At 40.9% G+C, this 25,122-nt stretch overlaps 2 protein-coding genes across 5 annotated transcripts in view; one reads left to right on the top strand and one right to left on the bottom strand.

The window, feature by feature from the left end:
- KATNAL2 (katanin catalytic subunit A1 like 2) overlaps positions 1 to 7,007 on the top strand; it is a 143,979-nt gene extending 136,972 nt beyond the window's left edge. For both annotated transcript variants that reach the window (XM_003914352.5, XM_017951702.3), the window contains exons 15-17: positions 4,947 to 5,109; positions 5,962 to 6,064; positions 6,576 to 7,007. In XM_003914352.5, the coding sequence (XP_003914401.4) occupies positions 4,947 to 5,109; positions 5,962 to 6,064; positions 6,576 to 6,715 (406 nt within the window). In that variant the 3' untranslated portion in view covers positions 6,716 to 7,007. The remainder of the gene's footprint in view (positions 1 to 4,946; positions 5,110 to 5,961; positions 6,065 to 6,575) is intronic.
- Positions 7,008 to 13,073: 6,066 nt separating this feature from the next.
- Positions 13,074 to 25,122, bottom strand: part of HDHD2 (haloacid dehalogenase like hydrolase domain containing 2) — a 48,662-nt gene continuing 36,613 nt past the window's right edge. For 2 of the 3 annotated variants that reach the window (XM_031658815.1, XM_031658817.1), the window contains exons 5-7: positions 20,814 to 21,030; positions 18,665 to 18,728; positions 13,074 to 14,452 (exon numbers count right to left, since the gene is read on the bottom strand). In XM_031658815.1, coding sequence (XP_031514675.1) covers positions 14,349 to 14,452; positions 18,665 to 18,728; positions 20,814 to 21,030 — 385 coding nt within the window. In that variant the 3' untranslated portion in view covers positions 13,074 to 14,348. Of the gene's footprint in view, positions 14,453 to 17,199; positions 17,470 to 18,664; positions 18,729 to 20,813; positions 21,031 to 25,122 lie in introns of those variants that run through there. The other variant, XM_031658816.1, reaches the window with a different exon arrangement.

The raw sequence follows: 25,122 nt of genomic DNA on the forward strand, positions 1-25,122 counted from the left end.
GAATACTAATTTTTGAAGTTTCATTTCCCTGAAGAATTCTGTTTTCTCCAAGATTCTCTTAATTTTTCCCCATTTATTTGTGTTGGGTTCTGTCTTCAAGTTAGAGGAGTTCCACAGATGTAGGTCTTCTTGGCTGCCTAATGTTTATGAGAGGGGCACATTAACAAAACCCACAGGAAGCTCTGTGCACATGGGAAAGGCTTGCCAACTGTGGGCTCCATGTGCTGAGATTTGACTGGGTTATTGTGTTGGGGAACTCCCAATATCGGTATCCTTAGGGTCTTTCTCTTTGGCTGGTCAGATTGCCAAGTGACGATTTTTGCAATCTCCTGCCTGGAGGGCAAAAGCTTTGCTAATAGTCTAGGGATAGTCAGTATCTCCTTGTTTCAATACAGTACACTGTTTTCAACTGAGCCTGGTGTTTCCCAGCTTGGAGACCCTCCATTTTACCCTCTGCCAAGGTATGGGAGAGGCAGTTCCCCTACTTTTGGAGGGGGAGAAAATCTGTGATCTAACTTTTTTTAATATACAAATTGGCAATCAAACCCCCTATTTTCAACCCACCCTCACCCTCACCTCTAAAGGTAGAAGATACTGCCACATCTCTTGGGGTTTCTGTGACTCAGATTATTTCCTGACATACCTTACTGCTGATTTAGAAAGCAGCTTCTCACTAAGTTTCTTTTACTCATCATTATGCTTCCCAGCGTTCATATCTTTGCTTCAATCAGTTCTCCAATTCTGTTTGCTTTTGTGGGTTTATGCCATTCAAAAACTCTTTCAGTGGTGTTTAGTAGGAGGAAGCAGAAGTGATTCTGTTTATCCCCAAATTTAAGTGCAGTCTTAGTTAAAGTTCATCAACAATGAAGTGTAATATAGTTTGGCTGGTCCCCACCCAAAATTCATCTTCAATTATAATCCTCATAATCCCCACCTGTCAAGGGCGGAACCAGGTGGAGATAATTGAATCATGGGGGCGGTTTCCCTCATGCTGTTGTCATGAGATCTCACTGCACCTTGATGGTTTTATAAGTGCTCACTCTGTCCTGCCACCCTGTAAAGAAGATGCCTGCTTCTCTCCTTTGCCTTCCACCACGATTGTCAGTTTCTTGAGGCCTCCCCAGTCATGTGGAACTGTGAGTCAATTAAACCCCTTTCCTTATAAATTACCCAGTCCCAAATATTTCTTCATAGCATTGTGAGAATGGACTAATACAGTGTTTTTATTTCAACCTTAGTAGCACAGACAGCCTTCTGATGGAACCTCCTTGGGTATGAAGGATAACATATTTTTGTGGCTTATATGCAGGGGTGATATTAAAAATATTAAACAACTGGTGTGGTGTGGGTGCTTACCAATCAAGAAAAACAGCATCATTCTTGCTGCCTGCTGGCTGCATATTATTGCTGAGTATGAACAAGGAAGAAACCATTTGAAGCAAAGATGAGCACATCCTCAATTGGAGTGCTAGGCAAAGTTCTGCTGTGAAGCGCGGTTTTTTTCTTTTCCTTGACCCTGTGCCTTGAATATAAATGTGCCTTGGGAGGGGGAATGATTGTGCAAGGGAAGAGGTGGCTGAGTCTCTGATGTGAGACGAATGTCAACAGGGTGAGACTGATAGAAGAACAAAGCAAATGCAAAAAAGAAATAGGTCATTGTTACTGTCAGTAAGGCACCTCTGGACTATGGATTCTCAGTTCAGGGTTAGACAAACAACAGGAGAAGCAAAGGCACACTCCTTAAAGAAATCTGGTTGCTGTGATTTAGGATTCAGATATGTTCCCTGGAAGTGTTTTCAATTTAAAAGGAAATATTGTAACATAGATTCAGAATGAGAATAAGAAAAAATGGGAAGACAGTTTAGAAATTCTCAGTGTTTTTATGAATGAGAAATACCTGGTGATGTTTTCATTGTTACTCTTTTTAAAAAAAATATTTAAAACTTTATTTTATTTTTTTAAAAAATTATTTCTGTCACTCAGGCTGGAGTGCAGTAGTGTGATCTCAGCTCACTACAGCCTTGGCTTCCTGGGCTCAGGTGACTCTCCTACCTCAGCCTCCCAAGTAGCTGAGACTACAGGCGTGCATCACCACACCCAGCTAATTTTATTTATATTGTACAGAGACGGGCTGTCACTATGTTGCCCAGCATAGTCAGCAAATCTTCTACCTCAGCTTCCCCAAGGGCTGGGATTACAGGCATTAGCGAACACACCCAGCTCGTTGTTACTCTTTATCAATGGTTAGGCTAAGGCTAACATACAGGAATTTCCTCATTTCTATCCTAGAAAATCAAATAAACAGTTCACAGACACACACTCAAGATGATCTATTGATAACAGGACTGGTAATTTAGAGTAACCAAATAGTCTCAGCTGATGAGGGAAAGCTCTGCTTTACATAATAGTGCTATGTAATTTCATAATAACTCCAAATAATGTATTTGGAATGAAAAATCCAGACCGGGCATGGTGGCTCACACCTGTAATCCTAGCACTTTGGGAGGCTGAGGCGGGTGGACTGTTTGAGCTCAGTAGTTCAAGACCAGCCTGGCTAACATGGTGAAACTGCGTCCAAAAAATACAAAAATTAGCCGGGCTCGCACCTGTAGTCCCAGCTACTTGGGGGGCTGAGACAGAAGGATCGCTTGAGTCCAAGAGGTGGAGGAGGCAGTGAGCTGAGAGGGCACCACTGCACTCCAGCCTGGGCGACAGAGGAAGACCCTGGCTAAAAAAAAAAAAAAAAAAAATCTAACTGTGTGTGTGTATGTGGGTGTGTGTTTAATCAGCATTTGCAACCTCTAGTGAATAGCTGATTCACACAAAGATCATCAACAGATGCTAAAACCATTAGTTGAAAGGGTATAAGGAATTGGGCATTCCTATGGTGTCAAAGTATTGTACACAGAATACTTACTACTTGCTGAGAAAAGATATTTTTCTTTACAATGGAGAGTTCCATGGCCACCAGAAAATCAAACACCACACTGACAGTGAGACACACAGACGTGTGGATCCTGATGAATATGAAAACACAACATCATCTATGTAATATGCTTGCCAAAAAATATTTACCCTAAATCTCATTAAGCTTTTAGAACTAACTTCCCTCTTAGAGACAGGGAATAGAGGAACCAGTTTCATGATATCACAAGGAAAGCATCAGACAAATTCAGAATGTGGGACATTCTCCAGCTGGCCCTGTTTTTTCAAAAAGGGTCTAGGGCAAGCAGGCTGACCTAGATTAAGAGATTTAAGAGACATAACCATACATAATGCATATTTCTTCACTGGATTTTGTCAGAAAATGATGGAAGATATTTTGGGGATGGTTGGAGAAATTTTTTTAACTTTTATTTAAGCTCAGGGGTACATGTGCAGGTTTGTTGTATAGGTGAACTTGTGTCATGAGGGTTTGTTGTACAGATTATTTCATCACTCAGATATTAAGCCTAGTACCCATTAGTTGTTTTTCCTGATCCTCTCCCTCCTCCCACCCTCCACCCTGATTGGAGAAATCTGAATATAGACTGAGCATTAGACACATTACAGAATCAGTTTTGCCAGGTGTCATAGTGATATTGTGGCTATGTAAGCAAATGCCTTTCTTTGGAAATGCATGCTAAAATACTTAGGGATGAGGTGTCACAATATAAATTACTTTGAAATAATTTAGCAAGAATAGGTAGATAAAGAGATACGAAGCAGATATGGCAGAATACTGGTGTCGAATCAAGATGGTATGTATATGGATGTTCAATTGTTTTATTCTACTTTTATATTAGTTTGAAAGCCATTGCACTCCAGCCTGGCGACAGAGCGAGACTCTGTCTCAAAAAATAATAATAATAAAAATAAAAAAAGAAGTGTATTAGTCCATTTTCATGCTGCTGGTGAAGACATACCCAAGACTGGGAAGAAAAAAATTAATTGGACTTACAGTTTCACATGGATGGGGAGCCTCAGAATCACGGCAGGGGGCAAAAGGCACTTCTTACATGGTGGCAGCAAGAAAAATGAGGAAGATGCAAAAAGCAGAAACCCCTGATAAAATCATCAGATCTCGTGAGACTTATTCACTACCATGAGAAGAGCATGCATGGGGGAAATTGCCCCCATGATTCAAATTATCTCCCACTGGGTCCCTCCCACAACATGTGGGAACTATGCGATTACAATTTAAAATGAGATTTGGGTGGGGACACAGAGCCAAACCATATCAAGAAGTTTAAGGATATGGCCTGCAGATGCAAAATCACATAAACTTGGCCTGACAGTTTGGGGAGTAGTAAAAGTGAGTGTCTGAAAGGGCTGTATTTGCATTGGGCACCCAGGAAGGGCCACTGGTGCTAAGTTCACCAATATAATGAAGTGAGAGGGTCATTCACGCCAGAAGGACTGAGAATTTTGGAAGAATTAATGTACTTAGAGTGCCCAAGTTATCGTCAGCAATAATTTACTCACTGGCAAGATCGGATTGAATAATTCATGTTACAACTGTGATGAGAATACTCATGATTGCTGGTTGTTAGTTGGTTTTTGTACCCCAAATTAAGTCACCTAAAATTACTTCCTTTTCATTAGGAGTTCTGAGGATGTGTTCTTTTTCTTTTCTTCCATTTATCCTTCTTTCTTTCCTTCCTTCCTTCTTTCTTTTCCTTCCTTTCTGCTTTCCTCCCTCTCTTCCATTCCTTCCTGCTCTTTCTTCTCCTTCCTTTCCGCTTTCCTCCCTCTCTTCCCTTCCTTCCCTCCCTCACTTCTCTCTCTCACCAATTCTTTCTCCAAATAATATTAAGTAATTGTCCCATCCACTCAAGGCATAGATGTAGAGTGAGAGTTAAAATGCAGAATTGCTTCCTGCAATGCTAAATTGTTCTTAAAGTACAGTTGTTGTTCAGGAAGTGTGTTTGCAGCCCTGTCCAGCTCCATTTCTGGTGTGATTTTAGGGAGCTGGACTGTGCCATGTTACGCCGCCTGGAGAAGAGGATTCTGGTCGATCTCCCCAGCCGGGAGGCCAGGCAGGCCATGATCTACCACTGGCTGCCTCCTGTGAGCAAGAGCAGGGCCTTGGAGCTGCGCACAGAGCTGGAGTACAGTGTGCTGAGCCAGGTCAGCTGCCCTAGAGAGGGGCACATGTAGGTCAAGGGCTCACCACATGGCCATCTTGTAGACCAGGTCTTACCATGAGCTGACAGAAGCTTAAGACACTTAGAATAAGATCAAAGCTGCCCCTATAATGCAATGGGCATCTTCACAGAAGAATAAGCTCCTTGTCACTTAAAAATATTCAGAGAGGGAGAAACAGTGTGAGGCAGTGGAAACAGCATAGGGTTTAGACTCAGAAAACCTATGGTCAAATCCTGCCCCTGCTGCTTGTTAGCTGTGTGACCTCAGGGAAGTCACTTACTCTTTAAGCCTCAGTTTCTTCATCTGTAAAATGGGTAGCAGATGAGCCACAAAGAATGACTGTGATGATTACATAACAGAAAAGCTCCAGGTACATGTCTATTATGCACATTATCACTGGTGTCCATTCCCAGGGTGTTGTAGAAATGTTGCCTGCTTTTGGTGAACATTTGAACACAATGTTCTCTGAGGCTCCTAAATGGCAGGTATGATCTTATTTACAAGAATAAACGTGCCTACCAAATTTGAACATCCTTGGATTTGAGCACAGGGACCCCGATAGCCCAACTTGGGTGTTCTGGTCCTTTACTGGCATCTTACAGCATATTTTGATAGTGTTAGAAAGCCCTTCTAGCCCAGCTGCTTAGGTTATCCCAGCATGCTAGCAGGGTCTCTGCCTCAAGCACTGTTTATCTGGGAATCTTTTTAGGGTGTTCATGGGTGACAGATACAGAATCTACACAGGACTTCTGATACTGGGTCCTGCCTATAACAATGTAATGGCCAGGGGCATTCTGTCCACTGACCAATGGCTGTTTTTTGTGGCTGTTTCAGGAGACTGAGGGCTACTCAGGCTCAGACATTAAGCTCGTCTGCAGGGAAGCAGCCATGCGGCCCGTGAGGAAGATCTTTGATGCACTTGAAAATCACCAGTCAGGTATGGGTTGGATCACTGTGAAGGTGTTCTGGGAAATTTGTGTAAAAATCCCTCTCACCAGCAGATGGAGCCTGGTGCCTGTTCTTGGTGCCGCTTTACACTTGCAACACGTTTTTTGGTCAAATCATCCCTCACTCAACTCATTCCTCTGTGGGTGTTCTGATTCAGATCGACTTTGCTCGCAGAAGATAAACTCCTTAGGGCTCAGGCTTTTATTTCTCTGGCACACTCTGATGTTGGGCTGGATCCATTTGAGGCACTATATAAATATTAAATAATACTTGGTAACAATACATTTAAGTCACATTTTTTTTTGTCTCGGCCTTAGGGGCTAACTCAGTTGCACATTAAAGAATTTTTCCCCAGCCCTCTTTAGTCTTGCCTTTTGCTGCATTAACAATTAAGAATGCTGCATTATGCATTGTCTTGAAAGAAGGTCTATTAGTGTTTCAAGAGCATTGATCACCAAGAGGTCGATTGTTGTGCTGTTACTGTTGTGTTCTTATCCTAGAAAGCAGCGACTTACCGGGGATCCAGTTGGATACAGTAACCACTGCCGACTTTCTGGATGTGCTAACTCATACCAAGCCCTCCGCAAAGAATCTGGCTCAGAGATACTCAGCCTGGCAAAGAGAGTTCGAGTCTGTTTGAAACCACATTTACCCTGACCCGGCCACAAAGGCCTCCTAGTTTATTAGTGTCCGTGGGAGAAGAACAAAATGATTGGAATGGAAAAGAGAAAATTATTCTTGAAGACTGGATTAACTTGAGCCACTGTATTGTTTGGATAGCTGAGATATATTTATTAACTTATCATTACTGATGTCAGCAAAATATTGAGGGTTTCAGTTACATACATATATGTGCTATTAGGTCATACAATGGAGATTTTTCTGACAATTAGACTCCATAAAATTTTAATAAACAATTTTCTGTAATGTTACTCATTTGTAAACTTTTGAAGAAAAAGATGTACTTAGAAAAGTTGTGTTGGCCAGGCACAGGATGACCCTGAGTTGGGGCAGCCAAGTAGAAGCTAAGCTTGACAGGCACTGCCCAGCGGACAGTCCCAGGGTGAAGAAGGATGAGGGCAGGGAAGGCAATGCAGTCTGTTTCTCATTCTGGACAATATTCTGTGTCTCATCAGCTCTCCCTAATTCTGACTCCATCCAGCTTTGTCAGCAGCAAACCCCTCCCAAACTAAGCCCCACTCAGAAATGTCACTGAGCATTCTGATCCTAGAGCTAATAGCCGGGGTGACTAGCACACCATCACCATCAGCTGCCAGTATGACTGTTTTGGGTTCTGGCCCCCAATAACATCTTTTAATTCTTCACATCTCACATCCGGTGTGCTCTGCCCTTCTCTTTCCATTGCCACAGCTTCTCATCAGAACCAAAGCTTAGGATGGGGCACCTGAGCTTCGAGAATATTCGTTCCAAGTCTTCCCTGCTCTTAGGCTCTTCCCCCTCTCCTTAAGGGGTTACAAACAGCTAGAAGCATCTCTCTCAGAAACTCACAATCCGAGGCATCTACTTTGAACCCTTGATAAATTTTGAAGGCTTCCACTAAGTAATGCGACTTCTTTTCCCCCACTAGAACTTACCTATGGGAAATTACCTTCTTTTCTCTTCCTTGCCTTGTTTTCATCATCCCTGCAGACAGACTCTTCAAGAGGAAAAACTTCCAAAAAGAGACACTTTGGATAGCTAAGTATCCCAAAGGATTTTTACCCTTTTAAACAAAACTAAAGCATGTTTTGGGGTATTGATTATTTTGAGATTATTCTCAAATGCCTCTTTAAACATCATTTCATGGAAAATATCAAATTGAAAATATATCTTATTTAACAAATTGAAAATAAAAAAGATTTCATCTCAGTACATGCTTAAACTTCTTCATGAGCATCAGGCACTACACTATGCCAGCACCAGTGATACAAAGCATAGAGTCCCCAGCCCCCGGGCCATGGATCCGTAGTACCCTCTCGTTGCTTGTTAGAAACAGGGTTGCACAGCAGCTAAGAGGCAGGTGAGCATTACTGCCTGAGCTCCACCTCCTGTCACATCAGTGACAATATTAGATTCTCATAGGAGTGTGAACTCTATTGTGAACTGTGCATGCGAGGGATCTAGGTTATGCACTCCTTATGAGAATCTAAGTAATGCCTGATGATCTGAGGTGAAACAGTTTCATCCCAAAACCATCCATCCCCCACCCCCCAGCCAGGCTCAGTCCGTGGAAAAATTGTCTTCCATGAAACCAGTCCCCGGTGCCAAAAAGCCTGGGGACCACTGATATAAAGGACTCTACATTGAATGGCCTAAGACTGATGTAAGGCCCAAGTTCCGATGTCTGCTTTATGGTTTTGGGGGATTCTTCTTGTCAGGCCATCAGCTGACATTTCTTGTAGCTGCTAGTCCATTCGCTTCTGGCCACTACCATAATTTCTAGTTTTATAAAATCTCAACTGCTGTTGCAAATTTGCTGCGGTGGGAAAGCTGGTGCTGTACGTGTACCCAAGAGTGACTGGGTAAAGGGGCAGGGGAAGTGCTCCTGTGGATAGCATGCTTTGTGACAATACATTTGGGTCCTTTCTGCTTACTGCCCGCTCCTGAATGCATTCAGGATAAGTGCAGTTCTGCTATCCCTCACAGCGAATACACTTAACCTTCTTCCACTTCCAAAACCCCATATGCAGCCTGTGTGCCTGCTGCATCTCCACATCCTCTGTTCCCTTTAAATATCGCCTCGTCCATGTTTTTAACACTTCCATCTCTATTCAATCACATATTCAGTCCTCCTCTTTTTTCCTAAGAAAATTTGTCTTCAAATACTTCGGCATGTGGATGTTTTTCTGTCACACATTTACTTTGGTGGCTTCTTCTTGATGTTTTATACATTTATTCCTGCTTTGGATGAAATGAAGTGTAGCTCTTTCATCTCTCTGCCCTTTCCTTACCACGTATACGTGTCTTTCGCCATCATTCCAAAAGTTGTATTATGATTTTAAATTAACTCAATAACCAGTATTTTTATTAGAAATGTACATTGTTAACTGCAGAGCCAGCTAGTGAATTAGAATTACATTTGCTTTCTTATTTTGTCTTCCCTAGAATTAACAACTGCCTCATTTTTCTATTTGCTTAATTTTCTAAGTATCTTTTTTTTTTTTGGCAACACATTCTCGGACCTGTCAGGTGCCCATCAATATTCTTTTCCAAATGACCAAACATACCAGATAAACTTTCCACTCCCTTCCCACCCGCTCTGGTCCTGGTGTTCTAAGGGAAAGGGGAGCAGAGGACCATGGCAGAATAAGCAATTTGTACCTAATCCATTTCCAGCTCTGCATCTCACCCTGGCCCTACACCATGCCCACTGTTCCCATGGCCTTAATTTCCATGGCTCCATTTTTCCAGAGAATAATGGAAAACTTCCATTCTCCTGCCTTGGCTAGGGGTTGGCATCTGACTGCTCAGGATGGGTAAGTTTCCTGAGGCTCCAACTTTTAACCAATTTCTCACTTTCAATCCTGTCTTGTACCTCACTTCCTCCCTACCTGTTGTCTGCAAGCTTGAGTCTTTGAAGTTGTTCTCCAGGATGAATTTTGGCTGTATTTTCTTTGCACTGATTTTGTTTATCAACATTCCAACCAGTTTCCACCTTTCAGATTACTGTACCTTTTCATCCACTGATGCCTCCTCTACCTTCTCTTGTGGGCTGACCCTGTGGGTTTACAATTATTCCTTTTACTCTTATTTTGGTATAGCTTTGAGAAAAAGAGAAAAAGAGACCAACACATACGACTTAATATAATGTTAAGAGTCTCCATGATTATTTTTTAAAGTAGTTTAGAAGTATATATCTAAGTTTACATAGGAGATTGGCCTGATAGCTGTTGGAGGAAAGTTTAATATATTTTCTTCCAAAGTAGAGGTCACAGCCCAAAGACCTACAGAAACATGGAATGTAGTGGCAAATGAGGAGTAAGATGGGTGTTAGGCAAAGCAGAGGGGGAGATGGTGGTGAGCTAGAGAGGGCCAGGGACTCTCTGAAAGACACAGTAATGACTCTGCTCCAATTGGCCATGGAAATTTGGATCTAACATAGACAGTTCTTCTCATCTTCCTAGAAAACCCAGTAGTTGATTTGCATTAGAATCTCCTGGTGTTCAGATGTTGGCAATCAAGGTTAACTATACACCTGTAGAATTCTCACGGCCTGCTCCCACTCACTTTTAAAAGCCTTCCTTGGTGGACCATACTTACCTAAAGTAACTGCATTCCTGTTGGCCTTCTTCATCATTTATCAATCTCTCATCGTATTAGGTAGCTATGTATACATGCATATGTTTCATCATTTGTTTGCCCCCTCCAAATGTTACGCTCCATGCCTGGAGTACTTTTTTTTCACTGCCATTGAATGAAAGATTATTTAAATTGGTGTACGCCAAAGGTTATCTGAGCACTGTCTGTGACTACTACTCCCATGCATTTTGCTCACTGCTTGTGATCTTAGAGGACTTACACAACCATTCTGAACGTGTCAGAGCCCTTGGTGTTGTTATTCATTTTTATATGTATTAATTTCCCAACTAAAAGACACGCATCTTAGAAGCCACAGCTGTATTCTCTCCATCTCCCTTACGCTTTACTCACAGAAAACATTAAATATCAGTTTTTTCAGGAAGATCAGCCAGTGAAGCAAACAGGAGTTGAGCACTGGAAAAAGCATTCAAACTGTTTGAAACAAATGATTTCTGGGACTTTGGCACCCTCATTACTGCTCCTTAAAGATAGCAACATGATTTGGGACAGAAGGCCTTGATGGCTGGTTTAATACGGAAGTCACCAAAAGTCTTGTGCATTTAGGCTGAAAAAAGCTTTTGTGACTTATGTCAAATAAACATGATAATGCAAACACAGCCCTCTGCAAACAACTGCTAATATGACAAAGGGATTCTACTGCTCGAGGCAGTGTTTTAATGCAATAGGTTAGTGTCATTTAAAAAATTCTCTACTATAGGTACCCAAGGACTTCAGTTTTATCCTGCATGAACACACATTGGTCCAAAACCCAACTGAACACAATCAGTGTAGGTGTTTTTAACTTCCCTGTCCAACACACTACTGTAAGTTCTAAAACATGGGATTATGTGTGAATTGACATATATTATTCCACCGGAATTTCTGACATTATGGCTACAGGTAAAGTTTGATGGAATTGTCACTTAGAGTGAGGTAGGTTATCCTTTTCCTTTCCTAGGCATTACAATTAGCTCTCACTGATACAGAACGCATGGTAGGCAGAGCTACTGCAACCTGTGGCTGACTCTGGAGTTGTGGGTGGAGGGGGTGGAACGACCGTCTGTCCTCCCCTGGACTGGAGCTCTGCTCTGTTCCACACTCCTGGCTCACAGCAGATGTAGGACACTCAACTCCTAACAATGGATGTTTTCTAATAACCTTTCCAGTCCCAAGGTGTCACATGGTCCCTTTTCTGGCCAAGGACAGGATTATAATAAAACTGATACAAACACCATCCTTGAGATTAATACCAGATAGCCCTTCAAATGGGACAGCCAGTAAATGAAGCCTTTTAGAAACTTCAGTTACTAAACTTCCTCCATGAGGCCCAAGGCAGACTAACCAGCTGACACTAACATGGATTGGAATGTTTATAAATAAGATTTTTAGTTATTCTCATGAACCTTACCGTGGGCCGGTCAGTTAGCAAGGCCTATATAATGCTTGTTAAATATCTCAAACTAAGATTTTCAGGGCTCACAGGGATAAAGTGGAATGGAGGAAAGGAGAGAAGCCATTTCTCCTGGCTCGGTCCACCATGCTCAGGAGACCTTTATCCTCTTCACTTCCTAACCCATCAATGATGTTCCCTTCTTGGTTTTAGCTCTAACCTGTCTCCAGAGCATCTGATCCATTACTTCCAAGTGTTTATTTAATGAACATTTTCTCCTGCCCACTCAAAGCTATGCTTTCTAGCATTACATTCCTATGATAGTTTTTATTGGTTCAGTACCCATTTGAATGCTTACCTGGGTTGCAGCAGATATAGGAAAGAATGATGAAACTCAAATTTAACTGGGTAGCAAAATTAAAATTAAAAAAAAATGAGATGCAGTCCTGTCTAGTGGGGAGAAGAGCATGTGAAGACGTAAGTACACTCTTAAAGTGCCACATGGACATGAAGGAGGGGACACCTTGCCCCATCCTGAAGTCAGGGACGACATCAGAGAAGGGGAACGCCGAGTTGGATCTTTAGTGTTCTTGAGTAATGTGTATTCTTCTCCTTAGCTCTTTAACTGGAAAGGATCATTGAGGCAAAATCTTTTTCTTAATATGCTTATTTCCCACCATAATCAGGGCACTCAGCGCATAGCATCTAGCAAACACTTGATAATACTTGAGCCAAGGCATCACTGACCCAGGTGCCCAAGCAACAGGGCAAAATTGAAGGCAGTCCACCCACCAGGTACCACGCAGAGCTCTCTACTCGCAGGCTGAGCTCTCTCTGTGTGCAGCTTTACTCTGAGGAAGTCTAAATGTAGTACAGAATTTCTTTTTTTAAATCCTCAGGAAGACTTTCTCCACTGAGATAAATGCAAAGATAAATTCTACCAACATTTTTCAGATTGTTAAATGTCGAGAGTCCTGCTTCATCATCATCACAAACGCACAGCATTTACCATTTGCCCAATGATATTCTAAGTACTTAATATATAGTTCATGCACATAATGCTCACACCAACCGTATGTGGTGGGCATTATCATTATCCCCATTTTATAGATAAGGAAAGAAGGCATGAGAGAGGTGAGGTGACTTCCCCAAGGCCAGAGAGCTAATTTTGTGTTACCAGGATCCAGAGTATGCTCTTAGCCACTCTGCTCATCCTTCTGATTTGGGGTGGTAGTCATATCACATCTGTCTTTTGCACTCTGGGATATATAAATACTAAGACGAGGTATTTGCAAAAACAAAAACACAGTGCTCACCAAACTATTTATTTAGCTTTGTTCCCTCCCATCCAAGACTGCTGATCTCTAAACAAGCATCAAAACCCCAAGCTCATTAACATCAGAGTGAGCTTCAATAAGGTGAACACTACAATGATGTACAATTACATCCTAATAATTCAATGCCCAAGAGCCCTGTAAAACTATTGCAAGGCCCGGGATTGTCACAGTATGCAAATGCACTAGGAAAATCATTACCTATTTAGTCCCCTTCATTTTGGTGAGTTTAACATGAGAAGAATAATCCATGCTACAAGACGAGATTTCATTTTACAGCTGTAGTAACCAAGTACATAAAAGCTTGAATCTGTCCCAATAGCTTCTAAAAAATTTTTCCCATAGTGTCAGAGGCAAAAATAATGAAATCTTGCAAATGTACAGTTAATAGGACCCTAGTGGACACTAACTTCAAAAATGCATGGTCTATAAGACATTACAAGGCTTGATTCTAGTTTCTGCACTGTTCCTGTTAATAACAATGTCTAATTAAAACATCTGTAAAATACTGATAGTTTTAATTTTACATAAAATTTCCAAAACAACTGTTACACAGTATAATAGGTATCTGCAATGAATAGGTTATTAATGGAAGTATTATTTTAAATTAAAATCTGGTTCTAAATTTAAATTAGTCATCTCTGGCTAATGAAGAGAAAAAGAAGTCACCCATGCTGGGAATACAGTAGAAAATTTAGTTTTCAACATCTATTAAAGCAAATTCACTGTATCACTTGGGCTAAAGGACAATTCTCTTTGTTACTTTCTGTTTTCTCCATTTGGCACATCTGATGGATTTCACAGTTGAACTCAATATTAGAACTACAGCCTAATACACCTTTTAATACATTACTTTATAATTTAAAAACCACCATTCAACTTTCTTCACAGTCTGAAATCCCCCCTCCCTGTTTTCCAGTGAGGAGACAGAAGAGAACACTCTTCCCTGTGGTAGCTTCTCCCTCCCAGCCCTGCCTAACCTGATGAATTTTTAAAAGGAATGGCCCAAAATCTCAGCTTTCCCTTTCTTTGAGTCTCATCTTCAGTTACAAAATAAAAGAGATTCGCAAGGCTTACTGGCTGGTCGCAATTCAATACCTTTCTTTCTAATTAATGCACAACAAAAGAGGGTTAAAAAGCGATCAGCACTGACTGGTGTGTATCTACCCATGCTGGCACTGAGTTGGTCAGGGAATCATTCCAGACAGTAAGAAGCTGCGTTTCAAGTTGCTTCAGACGCACACATTGCTTCACAACAGGTGCTGCAGAATGTGGTCCACAGCATGAGGGAAACTCTCACAAGTTAAGTAAGGAGGTGGATTAATTTTTTCTTCATCTGATGCTCGGTATTTCCCTGAAATGAAAGCAAAGCCAGTAAACACAGGCTGCCACCAGAATGCTAAATTAATCATACCCCATGAGCACCTGGGTCATCACAGAACCACCCTTACAGTTTTGAGAGAATCAGGGGCCGCACATCTCCCAAATCACCTTTTATTGAGGCTTCAGGATGTAAACGAGGCAATTCAAAGAAATGTCACATTCAGCCTTTCCCCAGGCCCTCTGGTCATTCACAATGGATAGGCCACAGGTACTGGGTCGCCTGACAGCTAAGATTCTCTTCACATATTCACAGCTGATGAAATCATTTTCTTTCCCCTACCCTCAGCCCTAAAGATAGGTTGGTGATTAAATTAATTCTTCAAAGTGGAAGCCCAGATCCCAGAGGGCAGAGGACTCATCCGCTCCCAATGGCGACCGGGAACAGGATGTGCTGCTGACACGCAGGGATCCAGGCAGCCCAGGAGCCTGGCAGATGAGAAGGCCCTGGGTTGGGGAGGGAAAGACTGATGGATGCTCGCAGGCCTGGGGCCAGGCAGGACAGGCCACTTGGCATCAAGCAGCAGGCTCACTGCCTGACTCTCCCAACCCTGGAATTCAAGATGGCCTGCTGTTCTAGCACCTGACACACAATTTAACACCTCAACACAGCAGAGGAACCATTCCACAGTGGTCACAAAGAGCTTTTGCAAGTCAGAAGGTGCATGGTCCCTATTTAAAGACCCTTTAATGGGTCCCAGTGCCTTTCAGAAAGAATCCAAAATCTCTACTGCTGCTTACCAAGCCCTTTGTCATACAGTCCCAGCGACCCTCTCACCTAAACATGTGCTACTGGCTCACCAGGCCGCAGTTCCAGACTGGACTTGGCTTTTCTGAGGGCCTTCATACCTGCCATTCCCTTGTCATTCCATTCTTCTCACCTGACTACCTCCTTCATGCTTCAGGTCAGACCCCACCTTCCCATCCAAATTAAAACCCCTCCCTTGTCATTCACCTTGTTCTTTGCCTCCAGAACATTTACAACAATTTGTAATCATGCATTTATTTGTTTAACATGTCTTACATTTAAGAAGACTAAGTTATTTGAGAGCAGGGACTATATCTGTTATATGTCCCAGTGTATTCCAAGTACCTAACATAGCGACTAGCACATAGTAACCACCCTGTAAACATCTTTTTAAAGACTGAATGGAGGGAAGAAGAGAGGGGAGGGAGGGAGGAAATGCAGAATGCAGCTCCTGCCCTGTAGCCACCAGGGCTGCCTCTGCCCTTCACCTTTCTCCTTGCTCTCTCATCCCTTTGTGGTCTCTGTTATTGATTCTTCTGCTCTTCCCAGTTTTCTATGCCTAAACTCAGCTCTTTCAACAACAGACATGCTGTTTTCTACAACTACTTCTTTAAGAGGCTTTGCCAGACAAACACAAAGCCTGAAAAACTCTCTTTTCTACATCTTTGCATCATGGTGGAGAAGATGCTTCCTGTCTTATCTTACTGATTGTAACTTCTTACAGGAAGGCAGCCAGCATCAAATGTACAAAGGTAATTAATTAATATATACCTCACTCTCGTTAGCACCCTGAAGGCACCTGTCCGTAGTATGGTCCCTGCAGCAAGCTCTACTGCCAGTTTTCTTCCCAAGCTTAAATATGATTAAGTATAAACTCCTTCACAAGGTTTCTATTTGATCTTACAAGTAAGTAATGACTAAATATTACTATATTACCTACTTTCTGGATCCAGTGGTCTAAGGGACAAAGAAATAAGCTTCTTAGCCATGGAGTTAAAGGCTTTTGCTTAGTGTGGCTCTGCAAGTGGGGTTTCTACAAAGTACAAATTGACAAAAGTGGTTTAGGTGTATGTTCTATTTCTAGCACCTAGCACTGTGCCTGGCACACAGCAGGGGCTCAATAACATTCACGAGTGAATGAAGCTCCCTGCATTGCTCATGGCTGACTCACTCACTGCTGCAACCTGTGCTTTCATGGATGGATAAATGATGAATGGGGGGAGAAAACAGGATGCTATGTTGATGATATATGAAGTCAAAGAAGGATCCTTTTTTTTTTTTTCTAGATGACTGTTTCACATGCTAAACAAATTCTGGTTAGGACTAGTCAGAAATATTTAACAAATAACTGATCAAATTATATTGAGCATCTACCTTGTGCTACCCCTTGAGAAACAAAATTGCTCAAGATGATCCACAAAAAGCACTTGTTATTGAATATTAATTAAAATACGGTTATTTTCAACATTGGGAAGCCTAGCACTTGTCCACTGCACTGAGTTAAAATTTATCAATGGAGCTGGCTGTTCCACGTTTTTAGAACAGTAGGGTTATTCATGATTTTTCTGACCAAAAATCAATGGTACAAATATGCCTGTTTTCAAGAGCTGTACTTAGTTGATTTACTAATTACACATTTTGGACTTGATTGTGTTATGCTGATGGCTTCTCAGAGACTAAACTGATGCCTGTGAAAGGCTGGTCACAACCAAATGACAGTCAGAAAAGATGACAGAGCCAGTGGAGACCAGCCGGGAGAGCTGGGCCCATCAAGACACTGGCAGAGGTACCATTTTGAAGCTCACTGTAAATCCTTAATTACATGAGCTAAAAAAAAAAAACAAAAACAAACAAAAAAACACTCATGGGAATAATACACAAGAGCAAAAATAGTTATCTCAGGATTTCTTCAATAATGAGAAAATAAAACAGCAAAAGGCAGAAATCTGAAAAGAAAGATACATGGAGGCTGGTGAGTGTGGCTACTTTTCCGTATTTTATTTCATTCTTCCTCTTTTCTGCTTACATCACAGGGCTGTTATGTTCCTGGGAAGGTGATCATTTTGACTGAGACATTCGAAAAAACCCACTGTGTTAATTCTGGAGTGACTGGTGTTAATATCTGCAAGGCTCCAATGGTTCAATTCAGGCCTCAGGCACAAGCAGACAGTGTTTTCACTCTTTGTACAGACCTTCACCACATACTTCTTATTCAATTGTAGCTCCATCTACATTTCTTGTTTCTATTTGAAATTCAAAACAGATTTTAAGCAACCACATTTTCTTGAACAAACATCAGAGTCAATTTTTCTAAAAAATTTCCCAGTGGTCACTCTTCTTTGACTTTATGTTTAAATATTCCCTTCTGTAAACAGCCTATTAAATAGTTTTACTACTATGATATGAAACCAGGCAAATGAGCTCACAGAGACATCTATGGAACCACTTATCTGCTATTTGATTTATAAGAGTCTGATGATATTTCTTAGACAAGATTTCTGGCTGTCATGTGCTGTTAATTCCAAATGCAGCAGGTGCCATTTGGGGGCAGCACGCAGGGGAAGAAGGGCTTTTCATTTTAACGGTAACAGCACATTAAGTTCCCAATGCAATAATATTCGGCCCCACTCACAGATCTTATGCCTGTTCTTTCCTTACCTCGAAAGGACTTTATCAGTCCCACTCTACATAGGATCGTAAACTATAAGGGCGAGATGGGACCAGTCCAATCCCATCATTCTAACAGGGCCTGAAAAGGGGAAGAACCTTGACCCGTGTCTCACACAGCTAGTTAGTGCAGAGCTGAGACCAGGACCCAAGGCACTTAACCAGTCTATGGTGGTCATAATACTCTGTTAGTGAATCCTCCCCACTAAGGTCTTTCCTTTTTCCTAAATTTATTTGAGATACCATATAAAGTAAACCTAATAGTGCCGGAAATACTTCTTAACCTTTTGCCCACCACAAACAGTAAGTAAAGAGAAAAAAAGAGTTTTTCAAATATTTTTGTAAAAGTTCAAACATTAACACGAAGAATCAGATCACTTAGCTGGCCAGTTCCTAAAGAAATCGGTATCACAGTCGTATAGCCAGCAGAAAAATAAAAGGTATTTTCACAGAGCACTACCATTCATGGTCCTTTGCTTCATCCCTCTGTGGTGAACTGTACATCCAGGAAATAATATAAATGCTGTCAATTAGGAATGGTTATCTCTGGGAAAGTGTTAAAATACCTCTGAGCCCTTGTCTTCCTAGTTTTGTACAGCACGGGCCCTTCCCAATTGTTTCCTATAATCCTATGCCGTTTTACTTTTGCTTTGTGGCAGAAAGAGAATAAAAATGCCCAGGGCTCTGCCACTTCTGCAAAGATTGTTCTTTAAGCCAACTGTGTATTCTACTATTCTGTTTTAGAAAATGCTTTATACAGAAGATACATACCAGTCTTTACTAAGATGCCCAGCATGCCAACATCCTGAGCCCCACCAACATCATCCCTGCAATCCTAGAAAAGCATAAAGAAAGCATTTAGTGCAGTGTCTTCAGTAAGCTAGCCAACAAACCTTACCAACTGTTTATTAGGCTAGGGTGTCCAACTGTAATGCCATGTTTTTTATTGAAACAGAAAAGAGAAGATGTAAAAGGTGAATCCACATGTAATACTCTGAGGAAGCATTCCAAGTTTGGAAAGGGAAGTATCTCAGAGGTGGAAGGTATACAATAGAGTAGTAATCTTGGTAACCAAACACAGACAGCAGAGTTACAATTACAATTCTCTATGTTTTGCCACACCTACATCTATTTATCTCCCCATTAAACAGATCATGGAAAAATGCATTCTATCCATTTGGTAGTAAATAATCCAGCTGCAGACAGTGAATGAGCTAGATTCAGAAGATAGCTTTTCTGTGGACCACGTAGTATGCTATCCTTACTTTCCATCCCATTGTCCTAACAGATAGAATCAAGTTAAATCCAGATACTCAAACAGACTCTGACTGTCTGATGTTCACTTCACACTTGGGAATAACAGATCATTCTGAAAAAGAAGCTCCTCTTCCTAACCATTATTCAAGACAAGGATAAATATACTTGGTTAAATTCAATGATGATGAATGCAAGGTAATTAAAATTCCAAAGACTGAAAGAAAAATCAAAAAAATTAATCTTGCACCCTCATGTCAATAAGCAGGATTGATTCAGACCATGCCTGAAGAAAGTTTTTTTTTTCCTTAAAAACCATTAATATTGTTCAACAACAGCCCCTGAAAATGAGTTTCAGAATGTCAAAATCCTTATTCAAGGTCCAACTTCAAACCTTTTCTGTTACAGCTAAACTTGCCCTGTTGAAGAGTGGAGATGGGAGAGAAGAGACAGGGAGGTGGGAAAAAGTGAATGTGGACAAGGAGAAGGGGGAACCACCACTTTCCTGGATAACCAACAACCCTCTATGCAGCTGAACACAGCTATTGCGTCCCTTCCCATCTCTCATCCTGTCCCAGGGCCAGCATCTCCTGGGATAAAGAATTCTGAAGCCTCCACTCGGATAACCACTTCTTCAGACGCATTTGTCTAGGAAAGGCAGCTAAAGGCTTGCCAAGAGGAACAGGTGTGACTCAAAAGATGGTTTCTCAAAATATTATTGAGCTCAGGGTTTATCCTATTCAATTTTAGGTGAATGATTATAGAAACAGAAGATAAAATCAGGAGGACTGTGATACACATTTCCACCATCACAAGTTAAAACAGCTAGGAAGGGAGTCCTGAAGCTCAAGTTCTACTGCCAGCTGTGCTACTAATTAGCTATGGGAATTCAGGCTTGGAGATTCACCTCTTCGGGCTTCAGTTTCCCAGTCTATAAACTGAGGAGTTTTGGACCAGACATTTGTGATGATCCCTCCCAGCTTGACATGTTATTATTTAAAAATTGAAATATAATCCTGGCCACTAACTTATCGTGTGGCAGTGTACTTTCCAGCTCTTTTCCCATCGAGACACACAAAGGAAATAACATTTGCCTAGTACACTGGGGGAAACTGACAAGATGCTCATGGCCACAGGTGACCAGCCAGGGCCTCCAATCATCCCAGGCTCAGCCCTGCCACTCAAAGGGCTAAGGTGATCCATATCTTTAGCTATTTGTGGCACACAAAGAAGTTCTTCCATAAAGCATATGCTAAGAAAAAAAAACAATAGTGGTAGAATTCTTTGGTATAGGTTCTCATTTGTGTAGTGGTGTTCCTCAAAAAGACATTTAAAGCATTCAACTAACTTGCAATATAAATGGCTTTTGAACTATGTATATAATATATAAACATACATATATATATATTATAGGCGTTAACTACATATATATGTATTGTAACACACAAATCTCCCATTACACTATGGAGAAATGTCAGAAATAATAAAAATTTCAGTTATTTAGAAAAATACCACTAAACATTGACAGGAAACCTTGTTTTATAGGTAGCCACTTATATACTTATGTACAGTAAGAGAATGTCCCATTTCCTAAAGCAGTGTTTCCAAGCTGGCTCTCCCAGCATGACAGGTGAGCCGGGAGCACCTCCTGGGTTCTTCTACTTACATCTCCTATCATGACAGCCTCCTCAGGTTCACAGCCAGTGCCTCGCAATGCTTCCAAAAAGAACGTCTTCTCTGGTTTCCCCACGACTGTGGCTTTGGTATCTGTGGCATACTCTAAAGCAGTCACAAATGGTCCAGGCCCCAGGGCTAAGCCATCTTTCCTCTTGTAATACCTGGCTTTGTGGATTGCTATCAGAGGTGCTCCATCCAGGAGTAACCTAGAGAAAACAACAACAAAAAAGAAATTGACTAAAAGCAAGGCTTTTATGACTGGGAAAGAATGTCAGACTTACAAAGTGGCTTTATTCACATCCACAGAAACAAATAGTTTCTTATTAACTTTTAATGACTTGCTGTCTTCTGATGAATTCACAAAGAAGTGCTGGGAATTACACTCAGATACACTAAAGAAAGGTGATAGATTATTAAATTTGGGATTGCTTCAACCTTTTACCTTTAGTGGTTTCAGACACTTTACCCAAATCACCAGGGAAAGAGAATTAAGAGAACTAAAGCTAAATAAGACACTCCAGGGAAGAAGCTTAACTTAATGAGACAAGTTGTTTCAACCTTCCCCAATGGTAAGCAGGAGGCTCCTGAGCCTTTTACAATACTACACAATTGTTGCTGCAGTGACATATTAAGTTAACTCCTAAAATATCTGAACTCCTGTTTCCTCTACTCCAAAATGTAAGTTTCTTTTTAATTCAGAAATTTTTAATAAAGTGTTTTACAAAGAGTTTCTGCTTGCACTTTTACCTCTTATACCTTTTGACTGCTTTCAACATTATTTTGCAAATCAGGCCATCTTTCCTGAAGAAAAAGATTTACGGGAGACCCTTCCCTGTCAGGTCCCTTCCTTTGTCCTGATACAGGACAAACAATACTCTCACATCAGACAAAAGGACATAAAGAGTTTTCCCATTATTTTGATAAGCAAATTCTACCTATAGCTAAGGATCCTCATTAGATAAGCAAATTCTACCTACAGCAAAACAACAAAACAAGTCAAAAAGTCCCCAGAAATTTAATACTCATTTTCCAACACCCAACCTAAAACAACTGCCATCCATCACAATAATACAGCCTTTAGTCACATGGCAGAAGTACTCATGCACATATTATCATCTAATGGCATGTGGGACATGATATATTTCTTAAACCGCTTTTAACAAATGTAATAAATGATCTCACTAGCTTAATTTACTTTAAGTCATCTACTTGGTTAAAATATTTAGTATGTCCATCAAGGAAGAATTCATCATATCTTACCCTTCACAATTATGAGTAATTAAGCGCTCAACTATGACACTGCTAAATTATTTTTGTCAGTGGGCATGGAAATGCCATCCTGTGGGAGACGCAGAATTCAGACATTTATGATTAAATATTTTATTAAGTAAAAACCAACACTATTACAGGGCCTTACTGTTAGTTACTACAGATTGCTCACAGCACTGGACAGATCCTTCAAATTTATTCACTAATATTAACACAAATTTATTTCTTAAAGCTGCTCTTGAAATACAACTATTAGGAAACCTGGCAAAGCCACTCTGTTGGCCTTAAAGACCTACAGCTGACAGCAATGAGTTACTAACGGGTGACTTATCTATCTCCTCTCCTGTCACCCCACCCCCAAGTCCACTTATTTGCTACTCTACCACGGAACTAGAATTCTTTATGCAACAGACCTCAAAATTGCTTTCCACTTATATAGCTAAACTGAAAACTCATTTGATTTAGCTTTGTTAATATTTTATTATATATTAACTGGGGATAAGACTTATCAGCTTGATTGATGTGTGCACTTAATTCCCATGCAGTACTTTAATGCCTTCCCTGGAACAGCTGAAACTGTGGGTTCCTCTACACTTCTCTAAATGGGAATTGGTTCTACACCAGGCTGGAGAAGTATTATACATCTCTCAGGGAAGCAGTTCTCCTTCTACTGTTCTCTGCACAGTATAAGCTTTACTGAATCTTTGAAGAGTCAAGGCTTACTGAGGATGGACTGAAAAGTAAAGGTTTTCTAGGACGTGGATTAAAAGATCTTTTATAGTTAAACATTTTTTAAAATATCAGAGCCACCCCAATACTTGGAGTATTTTTATACTTACTAGACAGGGCAACAAGAGGTTGGCTGTGACTATGGCTTGTCCCCCCAAAATTCACGTGTTAGGATATTAATTCCCAATGCAACAGTGTTGAGACAGGGGCCTTTAAGCGGTGACTAGGTCATGAGAGCTCCACTGTTATTGAGGAAGTAGGTTAGTTATTGCAGGCATGGGTTCCTGATCAAAAGGATGAGTTTGGCCCCCTTCACTCTCTTGCATGCGTGCTCTCTTGACCTTCTGCCTTCTACCACAGGATGATGTGGCAAAAAGGCTTTCACCTGGTGCAGGCCCTTCAATCTTGAACTTCCCAGCCTCCAGAACTATAAGAAATAACTCTGTTCTTTATAAATTACCTAGTCTCAGGTATTGTTATAGAAGCACAAAATTTTAAAAGATAGTTGTTTTTAATACAGAGACAATATATCAGCAGAAAATCTGAAAATTTTTTGTCTAACTATAAGACTACTGGAGGCCAGGCACGGTGGCTCACGCCTGTAATCCCAGCACTTTGGGAGACCAAGGTGGGAGGCTCACTTGAGGCCAGGATTCCAGACCAGCCAGAGAAACTCCATCTCCAAAAATAATATATATGTAATTATTATAAGAATTATGTGACTTGCTTTATTGTGATACTCACTTTATTGCAGTGATCTGCAACCAAATTCAAAATATCTCATAGACATGCCTCCATTTGGAAGAATACTAGATTGGTTTTTGGGTTCTGGGTTTTTTGCTTCTGCAGTAAAGCAAGTCACGTAATTATTTCTTATAATAATTACATATCTATAATTATAATTTTTTTAAAAGGCACAAAGAAGGTCTAATTCAAAAATTTCTGGTTATAAATTCCATGTAGGTGAATAAATAAAGTGTAAAAAATCCTAGCCCAGGGAGCAGGGCTACCATATAAAAATCTCAGGCACAGCAGCAAGAGAAAGCTGAAGGGGCGATTTAAATTTAGAGCCACACAATTCCTCGAAGCCCTAGAACCAGAAACATCATTTGACTCAGTAATCCCAAAGGAATATAGATCATTCTATTATAAAGATATATGCACGCATACGTTCACTGCAGCACTAGTCACAAAAGCAAAGACATGAAATCAACCCAAATGCCCATCAATGATAGACTGGATAAGAAAATGTGGTACATATACACCATGGAATACTATGCAGCCATAAAAAGGAATGAGGTCATGCCCTTTGCAGGGACATGGATGGAGCTGGAAGCCACTATCCTCAGCAAACTAACACGGGAACAAAAGACCAAACACTACATGTTCTCACTTATAAGTGGGAGCTGAACAACGAGAAGACATGGACACAGGGAGGGAAACAACAAACACTCAGGCCAGTCGGGAGTGCCGGGGAGGGAGAGCATCAGGAAAAATAACTAATGCCTACTGGGCTTAATACCTAGGTGATGGGTTGATAGATGCAACAAATCATCATGGCACACGTTTACCTATGTAACAAATCTGCACATCCTGTACTTGTACCCCAGAATTTAAAATAGAATACATAAATTTAGAGCCACAGATTATAACTGAAAGAGACCCAGAGAAACATCAAGTCCAACATGACCTATTTTACAGATGAGATCATCTGAGATGCTGGCACCAATCAAGAAGAGCTAGAACCAGTGCTGGAACCCGGAACCTGAAAACCAATCTGGGATTCTCCCAATACTGGGATGTCTATAAGATATTTTGGATTCAGCTGCAGACCACTGCAATACAGCAAGTATCACAATAAAGCAAGTCACATAAATTTTGGTTTTCCATAGTCTATTAAGTGTGCAACAGCATTGTGTACAAAAAAAAATGTACGTATGTTAATTTAAAAATACTTTATTGCTGAAAAATGCTAACAATCATCTGAGCCTTCAGGGAGTCGTAATCTTTTTGCGGGCAGGTCTTGCCTCGATGTTGATGGCTGCTGACGGATCAGGGTGGTAGTCATTGAAGGTTGAGTCACTGCAGCAATGTCTCAAAATAAGGCAACAATGAAGCTTGCTGCATCAATTTTAATCTTCCTTTCATGAAAGAATTCTCTGTAGTATGTGATGCTATTTCACAGTATTTTACTCACAAAAGAAACTCTTTCAAAATTGTGAATCAATCCTCTCAAGCCCTTCTGCTGCTCTATCAGTTAAGTTCATGTAATATTCTAAATCTTGTGTTGTTATTTCAAT

This window comes from Papio anubis, chromosome 19, assembly GCF_008728515.1.
Source record: "Papio anubis isolate 15944 chromosome 19, Panubis1.0, whole genome shotgun sequence".
Lineage (NCBI taxonomy): Eukaryota > Metazoa > Chordata > Mammalia > Primates > Cercopithecidae > Papio > Papio anubis.